We start from the raw sequence: 19,412 nt of genomic DNA, 5'->3' as shown, positions 1-19,412 counted from the left end.
TCCTCTTGACAGGTGATTTATTTTGAGAATTCCCCGTAAAAAAAATCACAGTTAAAGTTTATGCAGAAATAAACCCTAAAACGAGTTTGTCTGATGTACCTCCTTACCTGCCCTGTGTAACCCCGTCTCCCTGGCTTCTCTTTCACAGGCTCCACAGGGGAACGCGTCTGCCTGGCGGGGGACAGTGCTGGAGGGAATCTGTGCATCACGGTGTCCATGCGAGTGGCTTCCTTCGGAATTAGGTTGCCGGATGGGATTATGACGGCCTACCCTGCCACCCTGCTCACGGCCACAGCCTCCCCGTCCCGCCTTCTGACTCTCATGGACCCCCTGCTGCCACTCAGCGTCCTCTCCAAGTGCCTGAGTGCCTATGCAGGTAACTACCCAGGGCAGTGTGCCTGAGTGTCTATGCAGGTAACTAACCAGGGCCGCGTGCCTGAGTGCCTATGCAGGTAACTACCCAGACCCAGGGCAGTGTGCCCGAGCGCCCTGCAGGTAACCGGAGTCCATACCCAGGACAGTGTGCCTGAGAGCTGCAGGTATAACACAATAATAAGGAGTGGTGGCTGTATCTCAGAGAGCATAAGATAGATGGAATCCCAGGTCTAGGAGAAAGGGGTCAATGTTTTATTGTACGTAAACCGTTTAGACATTTGTGGTCTCCTATTAAGGAAGGTCAATCCATGAATTGGACGAGGTGGGCTCACTCACGTAATGTGACATGCTTCATCATAGGCCGCCTCCTCCCACCCTGGTAGGATGATACCACCAGGACGGACTCAACCGCGGGGTGAAGTATTCCGAGGGAGTTCTTGGATATTTTTCCACTCTGGATAACAGTGGTCCAGTTACTAAACTAAAAATACATCAAGGTATACCCACCCACCACGTGTCCTTTTATCTACGTGGTACTTTGGGTATAAATAAAAATGTATTACCGTTTTGTTATCAACAGATATATCTCCGGGTTTTTATGATCCTTGCAATCCCAATTTTTTAACCAACATGCTTCTGTCCTACTTAATGACCCGCTCGGTCTAAGGCACCAGGTGCCAGAGCATATGTTGAGGTAACGAGTGAAAACATGGGTTGCCCATGTCTTTGTGCATGTGCAATAATGACGGGGTCACTATATGTGTGTCTATGCCTGTGTAGATACTGAAGGTCTACAATGGATTTGTCGGTCTATGCACCTGGGATGGTAATAAAGGTCCACTTTCAGTCTGTGTGTACCTGCAGAGGTGAAAGATGGCCCAGTGTGTGTCTGTGCTCATGTGAAAATAAAGACGACCACCATTGGGTCAGTGTATGTCTGTGCAGGTAACGAGGACCCATACTCACTCTGTGTTTCTCTACAGGAAACAGGTGCCCACAATGGGCCTGTGTTCTTTTGTAGTTAATGGGGGCCCACCACAAGCTGTGTACCTGTGTCAATAATGAGGATCCACCACGAGCCGTTGTGTCTGTGGTCCTCGTGAATTAGAGCCCCCACAAGTTGTTGTGTGTCTGTGCACTTGTGTCAATATTGAGGATGCACCATGAGTCGTTGTGTCTGTGCTCCTGCATGAATGAGAACACATTTGGGGATATGTGCAAATTTCTTTTGGTACCCGTAACCAGTCTGGCAGCAGCGTTCAAAGATACCCTTAGTGGGGCTAAGGAATATTTGGGGAGGCCACAGAGCGTAGCACTTCCATCATCTAGTCTCGGCAAAACAAGCACTTGCACTACCTGCTTGAAAGCAGCTTGAGGAAGGAGTGGTTTGATAGTCCTGAGTATCCTCATCAGGTGATTATCTCCCTTGCACACATTGCTGATATGATTCTTCATTTTCTGATGCTTGTCCAGGATGATTACGAGAGATTTGGCAGAGTCAATAATGAGGAGGGAGCAGTTGAAGGCAGTGAGGTGGTTCATCCAAAGGTCTAACTTGGGGATGTGATTCGGAGGAGAAATTAGAAAGAATTCTGTTTTGGAGGTGTTAAGCAGGAGATGGTTCACGGTTAACTAGTTTTGAGTAGACGTTAAAGTAGTGTTGAGTGATATTAGGTTATCCGGGGAGGAGATTTTCAGAAAAAGTTGCATATCGTTTGCATACATATGGAAGAGATGTTTGTGGAATTTAGTGCATTAGCTAATGGTTCCAAGAACAAGTTGAAGAGTATAGGAGATAGGGCGGACCCTTGGGGGACCCCCATGAATACTGAAGAGGGCTGGGAGAGAGAATGGTTTGCCCTGACTCTTTGTGATCTGTGCTGGAGGAAGGACGAGAACCATTGCAACACCCGACCTGAGAGGCCCATCCTGTTCTTCATAATGACTGGGAGGTTGTCATGAATGACCGTGTCAAACACAGAGGAAAGGTTGAGGAGGATTAGGAGGCAAGATTAATTTTAGTCAAACATTTTTAAAATGTCATCCATAACTTGAGTGAGAGCCGATTCAGTGCAGTTCCCACTCTGAAAACCAGATTGATGCTGGTCCAGGAGTTGGAAATTCTCGATGTGAGTACAAATTTGTGATTGGACGCATTCTTGTAGGAGTTTGGCTGGGGTGGGGATGTCAAAGATAGGGCGGAAGTTGTTAAGGTCAGCACTATCTGCATTAGTTTTTTAGGCCGAGCCTGGGAATACGCATCCGAAGGATGCAGTCCAGGTGGAGAACTATAGCTAGCTGACTCGGGGGAATGAGGACAAGAAAGTGCCACGCGCTTCTCTCCGGCTGGATTCAGCTGCGTGCACGCGCACCCACACTCACGCATGCGCACATCACAGCCACACGCATACACAGCCACACGCATACACAGGCACCCCGCCCCCGCACCTACACACACACTAGCGCACCTACACGCACACACAGAGACCCCCCACACACACACCAGCGCACCTACACACACGCACGCACACATACAAAGACCCCCCTCCCGCCGCCGCAATCGTACACATACACATACACACACACACACACACACACCAGCACCGGACCCCACTTACCGGCTACGCAGGATTTCTCTTCTCTGGGGCGGCCCCGGGGCTCTCCGTAGCTCACGGCAGCCCCGGGCCGCGGGAGGACTCGGCTTCTTTGCTCCATCCCGGCGGGCAGCCAATCATAGCCCAGCAGCAGGCGGGACTTCCTTCTTTCTTCTGGCCCGGCCTACGTCTTCTCTCCCGTTGCCTGGCTTCCTGCCACGGGGTCCGCCAATGGCAGCGCGGCCCAGAGCAGGGAGGCGGGCACAGCGTTTCCTCTGGTTTTAAATACACTTCGACCACTGCACGGTAATCTCGCTTTCATTACCATTCAAACATAGATCTCTTTACTTTTGTGATTTTCTATCTTGTCAGCCTTAAGTCCGCTGTCACTCAACGACTGAAGATGCAGACCGGTAATTACGCCACACAAAAATATTTTCCGTGCACTGGGTTCCTCTCGACAGAGAAGACGGACACAAATGGTAGCTTCCTCAGTCCAACTCCGACATAGAAGACAGACAAGCTTGTTGCCAGCAATGAGAGTTCCTAGCAACGGTCGAAGCTGCCTATTTAGTAATGGAGTTGATGTGGGTCCTGTTGGCGCTGTGGATATCTGCTCTTTTGCCTGTAATGCATTGTACAGAGGCATCCATATCTGGGTACCGGGTAGCTCCCGGTGTCACGACTTATGTGAAGACCCTTGGGCATCCCACATCAGGGAATCAGGGGCCACCCGGAGTCGAGAGCACTGCAGAAGTGACCTTTTTGGAGGTGGACCCCGCGCATGGGGCTTCCAGAGTTCATGCTGAAAAAGAGGTTGACCTTGATACTCCTCTTCACATATGCGAATTATGCATCAAAGCAACCTTTATGTTTGATGGGTTCACCACCATAACCAAGAGGCAAGATATCTGTGGGCTTCAATATCACATTTTAACATTTTCTTTGAAGAAAGTTCCACTGTATTAGTCAACCAAGTGCCCAAGTCAAATAACCTTTCTACACTCAATCCATTAATCTCTATACTGGTATTGGGTTGTCTGTTCGCCAACCTGAAATACAGAGGCCTCATTATCACTATATACGTCACTCTGGCTCCTCCTAACAATCCCACTCTGACAGCACTTGGTATAATGTCCTCTCTTCTAACATAGCTTGCAGATTACTCTGGAGACTAGACATTTTCTGTCTCCAAGAAGGGAATCGGTGTGGGTGCCACAAGCCCGCACCAGGATGCTGCCTTCACTCCTCACAATAAAATACACTAAACATAATCTTCACAAAAGTTATTTACAAAAGTTTAAGCTATTGCCATTATAAATTCCAATAAATTTTATTTAAGTATTAATTATTAAAAAAAAATGAAAATCCATTGTTATTTGTAATATCAATACATCTAAGTCACGTAAATACAACACATATTGCATTACAAATGCTAGAGTTGTCACATTTGCGAAAGTTATAACTATTGCCATTCTAAATGACAAAACTATTAATTTTGCTATTTTCAAAACCAACACATCAATAAAAAATTGTCATTTACAATACCAATAGCTCAAACTTTCCTAATGCGAGACCTATTGCATTGCAAATGCTTGTTTAGTATAGGTGAGACCTGAGCTGCTTTTAGGCAATCTGGGATCATGCCTTGTGACAGTGAAGGGTTGACAATCTTTGTCCAGATGGGGATGACGACATCTTGATTTCTTTGAAGATGGAGGGTGGCAACAGGTTGCTAAAGTGATTGGATGGGTTGATACTCTGAAGAATCTTGTTGATGTCTCTTTCACTGAAGGGAGTAAAGGTGCCCCATGAGGCATTGTTCTTGATGCCCAGCCTGAGTGGTTTGAGGGCAGGAGGTGGCGTGGCCCCGTAGGATGGCAATAGAGCCTCTTCGTAGAAGCAAGTTCAATATTGATGAGGTTTGATTTCTCAGTAAAAAAGACAGCCAGTTGGTCGCATGAGGGTGGGCTGACTCCAGTGTCATAGCGGTTTGGAGCTTCCACCGATTGCTGTTTAACCAGTTCAAAAAGTTTCTTGGGGCGATTTGGACTTGATCAAGTTGGGATCTGAAGGAGTCTGCCTTAGAGCTCTTGATTTGTTTGTTGTAGGAACTCCTAACCTCTCTAAGGAGTTTTAGCTGATCCGAGGAGGGTTTGGATCTCCAAGATCGTTCAATTGCCCTAAGGTTGCGGCGTTCCGAGTTTAAATTGTCGTTGAACCACGGTTTGGATAGTTTTGATAAAACTTTTTTTGTTGGAGTGGTGCAAAAGAATCCATGATGCTATAGATAGTAGAGTTGTAAAAGTCAGTGAGTAACTGAACCTCCGACATATCAGCTTTGGAGGAGAGGGCATATTTACAGTGGGTTGCTAGTTCATCTGTATTGATATCTCTGAGGTCCCTTTTCCAGATCTTCAATTTCGTTGGTTGAGCCTTCCTTAGAGACACCTCCTTGTTAATATAAAAGAAGATGCTGTGGTGGTCGGACCAATCGCAAGGGGTAATGGTATCCAGTGTGATGGTGTGTCCTTTGGTGATGATGAGGTCTAGAATTTCTCCTTTAATATGGGTTGGCCGGTTACAATGTTGAATCAACTATTGATCACTAACTAATGATTTAAGGCATGTTACAGCTTGCTCATTGTGGTTAGACCATTGAAGGTTGAAATCACCGAGGAAGATTTGGGACACTACGCAGTTGACACAGAGATGATTTCCATTAATTGTTCGATTAAGTGGAGATTGTCCCCCGGGGATTGATAAAAAGTGTGAAGTTTGTACACCGGAAGGTTGTTACTTGAAATGTTGAGACAAAGGAATTTGCAGGAGGATGGCGTAGAAGACTCAGAGTGGGAAACCAATAGTGTGCTCCGATGTATACAAGCTAGGCCACCACCCAGCTTCAAAGCGCTGTCTAAACAAATTATGTTGTGGGTAGGAGGCACTAGGGGGTCTATGATAGGAGTGGAGGAGGGATTGAGCCAAGTTTTGGTGAGGATGATGATGTCTAACTCACTGTGTTGGGTGAGGTGGAAGATATTGAAGGTGTGTTTACTGGTTGGCCTGCAGTTGAGTAGTACTCATTTAAGTCGTACCAGAGTAAGAGGGAAGGGTCTGGATGATGTTCACTCTCATAAGGTTGTCATTATTAATGACTCTAAGATTGTGAGGTGGTTCTCTGTTCGGGTTAGAGTGGATGGCTTGAATTTGCCCAGGAGGGATTGTGTTGATGTCTAGAGTAGGCGAGTAAGAGTTGAGTAGGTCATCGACATCATTAGACTCAAGATAGGTCTTCAATCCTCTGGGGTGATGGGGGCGTTAGGTAGGGGTATAGTTTTCGAGATAGAGGGGGGGGGGGGGAATGGCCAAGGCAAACTATCACCAGGGGGGGTTCTGGGCAACAACCCCTCCCACCCACCTCCCACAATCCACTATCCAGGTAATCACCGGTTTCAGAAGTGACCACGCCCTCCCAAAACCCCCCAGACCCCCAGCCTCCCTCATCACCATCCCTACCGAACCAAGAATAAAAGAGTCCCCACCCCGTACCAACTGCATGCTCATAAATTGCAGATCTGCCACAAAACACTCTACAGAGCTGGCAGAATCCATCCTCAACCATAACATAGACGTAGTCTTCATAACCGAAACCTGGCTAAACGACTCCTCTCCGCCTATCCTAGATATGCTCGTTCCTCCAGGCTTCGCCATCATCAATAAAGATAGGAAGGACCAAAAAAAGGCGGAGGCGTGGCAATCATCCACAACAGCCAATCAATGGTTGAAACCGATACCTTTAAATACAACTCCTTTGAATGCCTCACTGCCAACATCAAAACCGCCAACAACAATCTATTACAATGCCACCTACTATACCATCCCCCTGGTAAAACCGCCACGTTCACAGAACAACTGTCAGACCTGATCGCCCATTGCTCGCTCCTAGAGACCAATAACCTCATTCTAGGCGATATCAACCTTCACTGGAACGATGTGAACAGTGCTACAATACAATCCCTAAATGAGCTACTACTTTCCAACAGCCTTACCCAACACTGCTCTAAAGAGACCCACAAGAAGGGGGCAATCCTGGACGCCATCATCGCCCAACATGATGCAATCACTATAGACCACATCCTTCCGGTAGATTGGTCAGATCACCACCTAATCCTATTCCACCTCCCCCAACCGATCCTGTGCCATCCACCCATCGCTGTCCCCCCTACATAGTCTAGGACCTATCGCAGATCAACACAGTTGAACTAGAAGAAAGAATAGCCTCCACCCTGCCAATCTGCTTGGACGGCCTCTCTACTACTGAACTCACCTCACACTACAACACAACCACGTCCACCATCCTAGACCAATTAGCACCCCTGAAACAGAAAAAACTTAGGAACATCCCTTCCAGAATCTGGTTTAACAAGGACATCAATGAGGAAAGAAGACATCTTAGAGCCACAGAACATCATTGGAAAAAGAACTCCTCCTTCAGCCGCTGTGAGGAACTCAGAGCAGCAAGAAGAAGGTACAAAAAGCACATCAATAGCGAAAAAACAAACTTCTTCTGTACTGTGCTGGAAAAAAAAAACAGACCAAGAGAATTCTTTGACATCATCAAAAAACAAACTTCCAAACCATCTACTATCAATGTCCAACCCTCCAAAACCCTTTGTGATAACTTCGCCAACTTCTATAACGGAAAAATCTCCAAGATCGAACTCTCCCTTCACCCTCCTCGCAATAACGACCTCACAGCTACCGAAACCACTGTTAGAGGTCATCCCACATTCACCTGGTCCTCCGACCATATCCACGAAGCCGAGATCCTCAATCTAATCTCCTCCTCCAAACCCTCATCGCACAACCTTGATCCCATTCCCTCAGAAAATGGCCAAAGATCTGAAACTCACACTTGCTCCACTCTGGTGTGAAATCATAAACAGCTCACTAAAAACTGGCATCATACCAGACTGCCTCAAAGTCGGCCAAGTTTCACCTCTTCTGACGAAACCAGGCTTAGACACCAACGACCTGAATAACTTCAGACCAGTCTCCAGTCGTCCAAAATCCTAGAAAAATGTGTCCTCCGCCAACTAAACAACCAGATCGAAAACATTAATCTACTAGACCATCACCAATCAAGCTTCAGAAAAGGCTATAGCACCGAAACTGCAATCCTCAACATAGTAGATGACATCCGCAACTCCCTTGATTCAGATCGTTGTTGCCTACTCATCCTCCTAGACCTGTCAGCAGCCTTTGACACGGTAGACCACAGGCTGCTCATCGAGGCCCTCAAACAATGAGTAGGTGCGGATGATGTGGTCCTTCAATGGTTTTCCTCTTTCTTCCAGAATCGCTTCCAAAGAGTTCAAATCAAATCCTTCACATCCGACCCTCTCCCCGTGACAAGAGGTGTCCCTCAAGGATCCGTTCTCTCCCCTCAACTGTTCAACATGTATCTGGTACTCCTCACCACCATACTGAAAAAAGCTAACATCCCTTTCCATCTCTATGCAGATGACACCCAGATCTACCTGGAAACCTCCTCCTTTAATGACATTCTAAGGCTCAACAACACTCTCAGAGAAGTCCAAGACTGGTTAGCAGTGAACCACCTCAAACTCAATCACAGAAAAACCGAGATACATCCTCATCTCTAACAAGGAGGATAACCTGCAAATCATTGAATGGGTGAAAGCAATCGATACCCTCAATGGGAATCTCACCCTGACTAACTCGGTAAAATCACTTGGAATCACCCTTGACCACAAACTATCAATGACGAACCACATCAAGAACTCCGCTAAGAGCGCCTTCCTCAATCTGAAGCTCCTCAATAAAATCAAACCGCACATTCCGCAGAGAGATCTCAAACAAGCCACCCAATCATTGGTGCTGTCTAGACTGGACTATTGGAACTTAACCCTCTCTGGAACAGCCATATCCTCCTAGCGCCACTGAAAACTACCCTCAATGCAGCTGCCAGAATGGTATCCGGTGCAAAGAAATTCGACCACATATCTCCCGCACTCTGAGATCTAAAATGGCTCCCAGTGGAAATGCGCGCTAGCTTCAGAACTGCCTGCCTTACACACAAAGCCCTTCACACTGGGAAACCAGAATACCTAGCCTCTAAGCTCAAGAAAGCTGGTCAGTCCAGAAATCTCAGAAGTTCAAACTCCCTCCTACTCATCCCCCTGAAAACACGCAAACAAAAAACTGCAGCCCGCTCTTTTGCAGGCAACGCTCCTAAAATCTGGAACTCCATCCCTGTGGACATCAGAACTACCCCCTCCTTTCCAGCATTCAAGTGCCGACTAAAAATCCTCTATCTCAACCGTGCATTCCCGAACTCAATTACGTAACTAACACGCCTGCCCTGGCCTGGCTCAAAGAAGTCCAATAATAACTTTGACCTTGCATTGAGAATACTATGAATCGAAAATGTCTCCGGTTTGCTCCACCTCAACAGCACACCCTGAACCTTTGACCGCGCTACCTCCAAGTCGCACCTTAGCCGCTACATAAATTTTAACCTCTGAACATGTATGACTCTATTTTGCTTTATTGTTATGTACTTGTCTTCTCTCCATCCTCTGTAAAGCGTTCCGATACCCTCGGGTCTGGCCAGCGCTATAGAAAACTACTAAAATAAAATAAATAAAAAATAGTTCAACGCTAAGAAGGTGCAACTGGAGAGATATATATCGTCCAGGCACGCCACCATGTTTGAGTGCTGAGTGAGGGGTAGAGGTTGTGTTGGGAGATCTGGCAGAGAGGAGGGGCCTCGATGTATGCCCGGGGGGTCTAAGGCAGTGATGCTGAGTTTGGGGGCAGGGAGTTCATCATTAGGGACTTGCGGTATTCCAGGATACTTGAATAGAGAGGTTGTTAAAAGAGAGAGGGTGGGAGGGCCATCAACCTGTGAGTCAGGGACGGTCCAGTCAAGGTTGAATGGACCAATTATGGTCCTTGGAGGGCAATTGCCAGGTGTCCGGCTTCGGGTGGCGTGAAACGAGGGATAAAGGAAGAGGTATCTTTCATTAAGAGCAATGGCGGTAGGGTGTGAGGGAACCTCTCAGCTCGAGAATCAGCCAGTATTGGACTGGAGAACTGCAGGCAGAGTGAACCCGTAGGCCCGCCCGCCTTCTGAGTCGGGTGTCCAGTGAGTTGGGCCAGTTCAATAGGGGACTGAGAGGCTCCGGGATCATCTATGGGTGAAGGATGTTTTAGAGAGAGTGAGGACCTCCCGGCTGTGGTGGGAGAGGACTGGTTAGGTCCTGCGTAATGGTATGGTGTGGGTAGGGGTCATTGGCTTTCGTCGAGACCAGATTGTAGGGAAGATATTGACCATCTTAACTTGGTTGATTTAGGAGGCTTGGATTAGGATGATACCATTGTTGTAGAGGGTGAAAGTGCCATTAACGTTGAGAGTGAGCAAGGGCGATGTCGTTAATTTGAGACCATGAGGTGTTTTCCTAGTGTCTCGTTTTCTGGTATAGAAGATGAGGTCATTAGCTATGCTACCCTTGTTTGCACAGAAGTAGACATATGAGATTACATTTTTGGGTCTGGCCTTGAGTATGCAATGTTTGTATTTTTTGGCTGCATTTTTGGAGAGGTTAGGCGGGTAATTGATAATGAAGGCGTTAGATCCTTTGGGATCAGGACTTATCTCCATTTTGGTAGTGTGTCCTGGAGAGGGAAGGGCCCTAGTAAGGAGTTTACGGAGGTGAAGCAAGTTTTAATTTATTAATTAAAGTATACATTTGCCGATAGAAGTCCTAGTGGGTAGGCAGAGTAAGTTTGGAGGGGTAGTTAGGTGCTTTAATTTTAGAATTCGGAAGTAGGTTCATTGGAGTAGGGAGACCATATAAAGAAGCTATGGGAACTAAGAGAGAGGGGGGGAGGGGGAAAAAAGACAGCAAGAAGAACTGTGGGTAAAGATAGACTTAAGAGCAAGTGAGTTGGCTGTGTGCCTGAGAAGTGAGAGACTTTCTGCTGTCTATCAGGGTACTGTGTAGTCAATTATTCAAGATGAGTGGGCTGAAAAGATGTCCGACATTGTTAGAATGTAACAAGAACATACAGGTTTGCCACCGCTTTGGGAGATAACTGCTTTATAGTCTATGCATAGCATATGATCTACAACTCATTTGCCTCAAACAGAAAATGCTACTTACCCAATATGCATCTCTTCTTGGCATATAGAGCTGTAGGGCCATATGCGCCCACCCACCTCCCCGGGTACCTTTACCTATTGCAGTAACATCTTACTTAGATACATGCATTCAGGGGCATCTCCTTTTACTACCTCTACTATATCCATTATCACCCTCTGCGGGAAAACAATTTAACAATGGAATCGATGCCCATGCGCATTATCACCGAAAGGAGGAGTCACCTACCTCGCCCCTGGAAAGACTTCTTTGAAGAAAAACAAAGTGTAAACTTCCGAACCCAACACTAGATGGCGATCTATGCATACCATATGAGTCTACAGCTTTATAGGCCAAGAACAGATGCATACTGAGTAAGTCGCATTTTCCTTACAAGGATTACCAAAAAGGCTTTTTTTGGCACAAAAGAAGATTCTAGGGATCTCTTATACAATATGCTGACCTACGGGAGGTTCTACTTTCCAAATATTTAGCATTGCAGCAGAAAATGTATTCACTAAGCCATCAGATAACGTTATGGCTGGCTGCAAAACAAAGTCCGCCTTTCTTCCCAGCCGTTAAATAGCTGGGCCCAACACTTGTAACGCGGCACCAAATGCAGCTCACATCTACAAAGTTCCTGCAAAGCGGACAGGATGGTCATAAACCCCCTCCCCCGCAAGAGACTGTAAGGATCATAAAATGGCCTACATTTTGAACACAAAGACCCTGTAAATCTGGTGCTTATCTCCAACAAGCGCATTCCTTAGCTGATCTCTAAGCAGACCCAGGAAGGCAGGTTTACTGTTCAAGCAACATAAAAGAGAACAGAACTTTGCTCTGCAAAATCCAGAAAAAGAAAATGAGCTTATCTTCTCTAAGCACATACGTTGTTTCTTTGGCAATTCCCAAGCTATATAACATATAGCATCCACAATCCATGTGCCTAAAAGCACAATAACAAGATTTAAAATTGCCACAATATAAAATTACTTCAGACCCCCCCAGGGGTATTTAGCTTTTAAAGTGAAACAGTGCGTGTGCCTAAAACACACTAACATGTGCAAGTGCATCAGTTAGCACTGCCTCTGGGTGGCATGATCGACGGACGATCAATTTGCATATGCAATAAATAACCAGGGCTTTCATAAAGCTACTAATACATGCACACAGGCGACTGGTTCAATGAGCCACAGCAAATTTATAAACAAATGATGCTAAAAACTATCTTTTGCTGCATACCATTTGCAACATGCAATAGGATAACAGGACATCAGACCACAAGTACTAATACGCGCACAATGGCAGCGTTACCTACTGAGCCACTACAAACTATAAGGTTGCAAAGGTAGGTTACTTTTGTAGATTAATCCTCTCATACCAAAATGACACATGTCACCCAGATACACTATGTCAAAGACGAATGCGGTTCATCGCACGCCCATAAAGACATGGGCTAGGTTTATCTGTACACAAGTACATAAGGCCATGTGCATATCCCATTCAAAATTACCCCTCTTTAGGCATGGTAATACTACATATGGGTTTATATCGATTCTACACCCAACTAGCAAATATGTAGCTATTACAGGTCAAATAGTGGGATATATCCCCAAATATAAACGCACAATACAGCAAAGTATCACATGATAGTTACACATAATTAAGTACATATATGTATGCATTTTATATATAAATAGTTATATGCATATATGTAGATATATACATATATTTATGGGTAAAAACATCAATATATATATATATATATATATATATATATATATATATATATATATATACACAACACCTCCTCTCAAAGAAAGAAGCAGGAGCCTCAGTGGGGATGAGAAGCGGCAGCACCTTTATTCCAAACAATAGGCGTATGCATTTCGGCCGGTGTGGCCACGTCAGCGCCTGTGGTAGTAATTGCGGAAGTCCTGGCGTTCTGCAGCTTAGTAAGGCACCCAACCCAGCTGTGATAGGTGCAATGTCCCAGCTCCGCCCCTCAGCAATCAAAAGTCCTCAATATGAAGGGTCCGTGTAGATCAGCGGACTCCATGTCCCAGGATGCACCAGTGGCTCCCAGGTGAGTATGGCTGTGGAGCGGTCTTGAAAAATTCAAGAAAATAGCGAAGGGAAAGGTGCACTGCAAAGCATTCATGAACCGCAGATTGAAACACAGGGTGCAGCCTCAAGTCCCCAACGCCTCATCGACCTTAGGTCCAAGCCCCTAATGTAGCGTGAGCAGGGAGGAGTAAACCCAGCCCAAATGGAGAAAAAAATGTCTCACAGTGACGCTTCAGGTGCGAGGTCCGCCGGCGGGTCAGGAGAGATTCAATAACTTGAAGTAACAAAAGATGCCAAAGCAGGTTCCAGAGTCTCCGGGCCACTTGAGATGAGGGAGCTCCTGAACCGCGCTTCTGGAAAGCGCGCAGAAATATAAACAACACCTCCTCTCAAAGAAAGAAGCAGGAGCCTCAGTGGGGATGAGAAGCGGCAGCACCTTTATATATTCCAGTACTCTATCCTTCAGAATCCAATCACCAGCCAGGACTCAGCTTAGATAGACAAACGCGGACCCATTTTTTCGTGCTTTTCATTATTTATTTAAGGTTATTTCGCCACGCATCAGTATGCCGCTATGACGCACTTCGGTCCGACCTGGACCTTGATCACATGACGCGTTACTCACGGACCCATGCCAAATTTAAAGTGACAGGTAACATTTGATTGTAAACAGCTGTTACATTGCAGAATGAAACTGAAAAACAGACTATGCAATGAACATAGTATATATAGACCAGACTGCTGATAGAATATATAGTAAAATTCAAAAGAATGTACAATTAAAAACATGCATATTTACAAGTTATTTCATAAATGTACACCTTCATATTGATAAAAAATATATACATAAATCTCAATAGAAAAATATATATATATACATCTCTCAATAAATAAAGACATTTTAAGTGCTAGGCTCCAAAGTAATATAGGGAGCACTTCTCACATAATCCTAATATATAACCAAATCACTGGTCATATACTATACAAAATTCATACGCAGTCTGTGATATGCTGTTTACATTCATATAGCCCAAGTGGGCGAACACTTCAACAAAAATAAGGCAAAAGGATCCTGGAATAGAAAGATCGATATTATCAGCTGCCTGAAATATATAGGCGAGAAATTGTGTGATAACATAACTGTGAATCAGTGAAACAATACAAATGAAATAAAACCCAAGATACTCCATTCGATTACTAGGAATAACTAACAGTGCGTTACGTGAATTAAAAAAGACAATGCTTAAATCATATTATAGCGCAGATGTATGTTAAGAGAGACATGCAGGGAGACATTGTCTACTAAACTAGATGGAGATTCAAGAATGTGCCATAACAGTAAAATAATTAACCAAACAGTTAATCAAATCTCTTAAGCAATGCAAGGCCTGCCACATTATGTTATCAGTTATTACAGGGACAGTGAGACAGATTTCATATGCAAGTGTATAAGTCCTCTGTGGTGTTGAGACCGTTTGGAACTTTGGAATTAAATTCCAAGATGTACCTGGTCTCCAACACTCTCAGGGCACTGTCTCTGTTGCCACCCTTGCGAGATGGAGGTATACAGTCAATGGCAAAGTACTGAAGCAGAGTATTGTTACTATCATGCTTAGCTTCGAAATGCCGTGCTACCGGATAAGTTTGATCCTTGTTATTAATGGCCCTGAGGTGTTGCAGGATCCTCATGTGCACGGGTAGCTTGGTACTGCCAATGTAACGTAATGCGCAAGGGCATTCCAACACGTAAACGACGTATTCAGTTTTGCACGTAATACGTCGCTTGACTTTAACTGGTTGGGGCAAAAATGGAGTACTGTACTCCTTCACATTTTTAGCATTTTTGCAGGCCTTACAATGAAAACACTTGAAAAAACCTTTTTGCTTGGAAAGCCAATTGGAGGGGGGTCTGATTTCAGGATTGCATTTATCCAAACTATTTCCCATGGATCTAGCTTTCCGAAAAGTTATTTGAGGGTTAGTATTGTCTTTAAGCAAATCCTTGCCTATGACAGGGTCCTTCAACAACAAATTCCAATGCCTCCTAAATATCTTTCTAATGGCCGCCTGTTGTTTGTTATAGGTCACAATAACTCGCACCTTTTTGTTTTCATCACTGGCCATGGCAGGGATTTTAGGGGATAAGATACTCTCACGACTCAAAGATTCAGTTTTCTTGATAGCTTTGTCAATAATCGCAGGTTTGTATCCCCTTTGAAGGAACCGCTCCTTACAACTTCTCTGTGCCAGTTTACATTCCTCATTATCACTGCAAATGCGTTTGATCCGCAGCATCTCCCCGTAAGGGATGCTGTTAATCAAATGCTGGGGATGATGGCTTGAGGCATGAAGAACAGAGTTTCCAGCCGTAGGCTTACGATGGAGTCTGGTACATATTTTGTTATTACTAACATATACCTCCACATCTAGGAAGACCACTGAAGTTTTACTCATATGGGCAGTAAACTGTAAGTTCAGGAAATTGTCATTTAGCTTTTCAATGAACTCCCTAGCTCTTTCCTCTGACCCTCTCCATAAAATGAAGAGGTCGTCAATGTACCTCAGCCATAAGGGGACATGTGCTTTCAAGATGGTTTCATGCTCCCTTTTCAAGACCTGCTCCTCCCACCAGCCCATATGGTCCTTTACCAGTGTCACACATCGCATTACGCCTCTTGTAATGCAGGAGCCAATCACTGTTTTATCCTAAAGAGCACATAGATTGTCTCTTTATGAAGCACGTCACACAACATATGGAACGCAGACTAAAATGTTCTCCCCCATTCACCAATAATATGCTTCACAACCCTGTGGGCACTGGGTAAAATTATTTGCACCCCTTCCTCTTTCTACAAGTTAGTAGTGTTCATCGAACGAACAAGTAATATACTTTCAGTAAAACTCTTTCCAGTGGATGCTCTAACCAACCGAAGATTCCTCACTCTCCTCCCACCTCCCCATTCTATGGAGTGGTCTCTGTTATCTAAAAAGGCCCCAAGTTATCATTCAGCACACTGTCACCAACAATTGCTTTTCACTCTGTGTCTGAGGGTACTCAAAGGGAAAAGACAAGAGTCTGGCATCAGCGTGCAGGGATGGCGCTTATATGTACCACGTACCGGCATGCAGGAACACGGCTGAAATTCTCCGGATCCAGTCTGGTACCTAGGGTATTCTAAAGGTGAGAAAGCTGCTGTTAGATAGAGTATCCACCAGAAAAAGCAGTACCAATGGGGAGCAACTGATTCATTGCATGCAGTGTGAGAGCCTTTGATTACATGTCTGATAGCTTTGTTACTCCCTTTTTGTTGCCTAGGTACGGATCCCATACAGTCCGATGATGCAGGCGAAGAGAAACTCAATACTGTGAGCCTTGTAAAGCGAGACACTGCGCTCTTTTTCAGAGACATTCGATCAAGTGCTTCTGCCTGGCTCAGCTCATTCCTGGAGGGTGGGAAGGGTACAGGTAAGCCTTGGACTACCATGCCAGCTCCTCTTTCTCATTTTTTGAATCTGGTGCATTCCATTCCCACCTGTGCACCTATCTCCCTTCCCTTTTTGACCCATTCTTCCTCAAATCCCGGTTTAGCTATATCTCCCTACTTTATTTCTGTGACTGCCTAGGGTTTCCGCCCTTCTCTTCTGACACCTCCATCCTCCTCATCCATGACCCCTGCCCCTCCATGTTACATTTCCTGTCTCAGCCTCAGTCTTGTCTCTGCAGCGGGCTCCCGTCTGTGGGAGTGCCTCAGGCGACCATTGGCTCTTCTGGTGTGTGTGCTGAGCATGGGAAGGTCTGGCCTCTCTAATCCACTGGCTTCTGGTAGGATCTCTCTCAGTGTAAGCTCTAACCCTGCATGGAAAGGTCCCGTCCAGCAACAGACAGATAGAAAAACACATGACCCGCTGCCATATTGAATCTGGCAGCCTGAGACATTGATAAGGGTTTAGTGACTGTACTTGACAAAATAATTGATCACTAGAAAATGCCAATGGACTTGTGGCAACAGATATACCAGAACTTGTGAGACTTGAGAAAGAATAGGGTTAACGCAGAAAATAGACCAATTATGAATCTGTAGAATTACTTCTCTTTAATAGAACTAGAAACACAAATGTCAAGAATGATAACCTTTGGAGCTGGATAGGATGTCCCTATAAAGATGACTGAAACATAAGAAGACTTAGATTTTTATTAATATTTTGAAGGTAGCACTAATGTTGGATCCTCTGCAAAAGGATAACGGACCTAAGATGGTCCTCTGTTTGTGCATCCAAGACGTCCAACTGTGAAGGCACTGGAGATGTTGGACTGTGAGGGCACTGGAGATGTTGGACTGTGAAGCCACTGGAGATGTTGGGCTGTGAGGGCACTGGTGATGTTGGACTGTGAGGGCACTGGAGATGTTGGACTGTGAAGGCACTGGAGATGTTGGACTGTGAGGGCACTGGAGATGTTGGACTGTGAGGGCACTGGAGATGTTGAACTGTGAAGGCACTGGAGATTTTGGACTGTGAGGGCACTGGAGATGATGGACTGTGAGGGCACTGGAGATGATGGACTGTGAGGGCACTGGAGATGATGGACTGTGAAGGCACTGGAGATGTTGGAATGTGAGGGCACTGGAGATGTTGGACTGTGAAGGCACTGGAGATGTTGGACTGGTAAGGCACTGGAGATGTTGGACTGGTACTAGAAGTGTTGGACTGTTAAGGCACTGGAGATGTTGGACTATGAAGGCACTGGAGATGTTAAACTGTGAAGGCACTGGAGATGTTGGACTGGTAAGGCACTGGAGATGTTGTACTGGTACTAGAAATGTTGGACTGTTAAGGCACTGGAGATGTTGGACTGTGAAGGCACTGGAGATGTTGGACTGGTAAGGCACTGGAGATGTTGGACTGGTAAGGCACTGGAGATGTTGGACTGGTAAGGTACTGGAGATGTTGGACTGGTAAGGCACTGGAGATGTTGGACTGGTAAGGCACTGGAGATGTTCGACTGGTAAGGCACTGGAGATGTTGCACTGGTAAGGCACTGGAGATGTTCGACCGGTACTAGAAATGGTGGACTGTTAAGGCACTGGAGATGTTGGACTGGTAAGGCACTGGAGATGTTGGATTGGTACTAGAAATGTTGGACTGGTAAGGCACTGGAGATGTTGGACTGGTAAGGCACTGGAGATGTTGGACTGTGAAGGCACTGGAGATGTTAAACTGTGAAGGCACTGGAGATGTTGGACTGGTAAGGCACTAGAGATGTTGTACTGGTACTGGAAATGTTGGACTGTTAAGGCACTGGAGATGTTGGACTGTGAAGGCACTGGAGATGTTGGACTGGTAAGGCACTGGAGATGTTGGACTGGTAAGGCACTGGAGATGTTCGACTGGTAAGGCACTGGAGATGTTGGACTGGTAAGGCACTGGAGATGTTCGACTGGTAAGGCACTGGAGATGTTGGACTGGTAAGGCACTGGAGATGTTCGACCGGTACTAGAAATGGTGGACTGTTAAGGCACTGGAGATGTTGGACTGGTAAGGCACTGGAGATGTTGAATTAGTACTAGAAATGTTGGACTGTTAAGGCACTGGAGATGTTGGACTGGTAAGGCACTGGAGATGTTGGACTGTGAAGGCACTGGAGATGTTGGACTGTGAAGGCACTGGAGATGTTAAACTGTGAAGGCACTGGAGATGTTGGACTGGTAAGGCACTGGAGATGTTGTACTGGTACTAGAAATGTTGGACTGTTAAGGCACTGGAGATGTTGGACTGTGAAGGCACTGGAGATGTTGGACTGGTAAGGCACTGGAGATGTTGGACTGGTAAGGCACTGGAGATGTTGGACTGGTAAGGCACTGGAGATGTTCGACTGGTAAGGCACTGGAGATGTTGGACTGGTAAGGCACTGGAGATGTTCGACCGGTACTAGAAATGGTGGACTGTTAAGGCACTGGAGATGTTGGACTGGTAAGGCACTGGAGATGTTGGATTGGTACTAGAAATGTTGGACTGTTAAGGCACTGGAGATGTTGGACTGGTAAGGCACTGGAGATGTTGGACTGTGAAGGCACTGGAGATGTTAAACTGTGAAGGCACTGGAGATGTTGGACTGGTAAGGCACTGGAGATGTTGTACTGGTACTAGAAATGTTGGACTGTTAAGGCACTGGAGATGTTGGACTGTGAAGGCACTGGAGATGTTGGAC

At 45.7% G+C, this 19,412-nt stretch overlaps 1 protein-coding gene across 6 annotated transcripts in view; it reads left to right on the top strand.

Moving 5' to 3' along the window:
• LIPE (lipase E, hormone sensitive type) overlaps window positions 1–19,412 on the top strand; it is a 300,019-nt gene that overhangs the window by 254,387 nt on the left and 26,220 nt on the right. For all 6 annotated transcript variants that reach the window (XM_086933061.1, XM_086933062.1, XM_086933059.1 and 3 more), the window contains 2 exons: window positions 149–376; window positions 16,521–16,670. In XM_086933061.1, the coding sequence (XP_086789187.1) occupies window positions 149–376; window positions 16,521–16,670 (378 nt within the window). The remainder of the gene's footprint in view (window positions 1–148; window positions 377–16,520; window positions 16,671–19,412) is intronic.

This window comes from Lissotriton vulgaris, chromosome 7 (genome assembly GCF_964263255.1).
Source record: "Lissotriton vulgaris chromosome 7, aLisVul1.2, whole genome shotgun sequence".
Taxonomy (NCBI): Eukaryota; Metazoa; Chordata; class Amphibia; order Caudata; family Salamandridae; genus Lissotriton; species Lissotriton vulgaris.
Note: the sequence above shows the minus strand (reverse complement) of the source record. Positions and strands in the feature narration are given on the sequence as shown.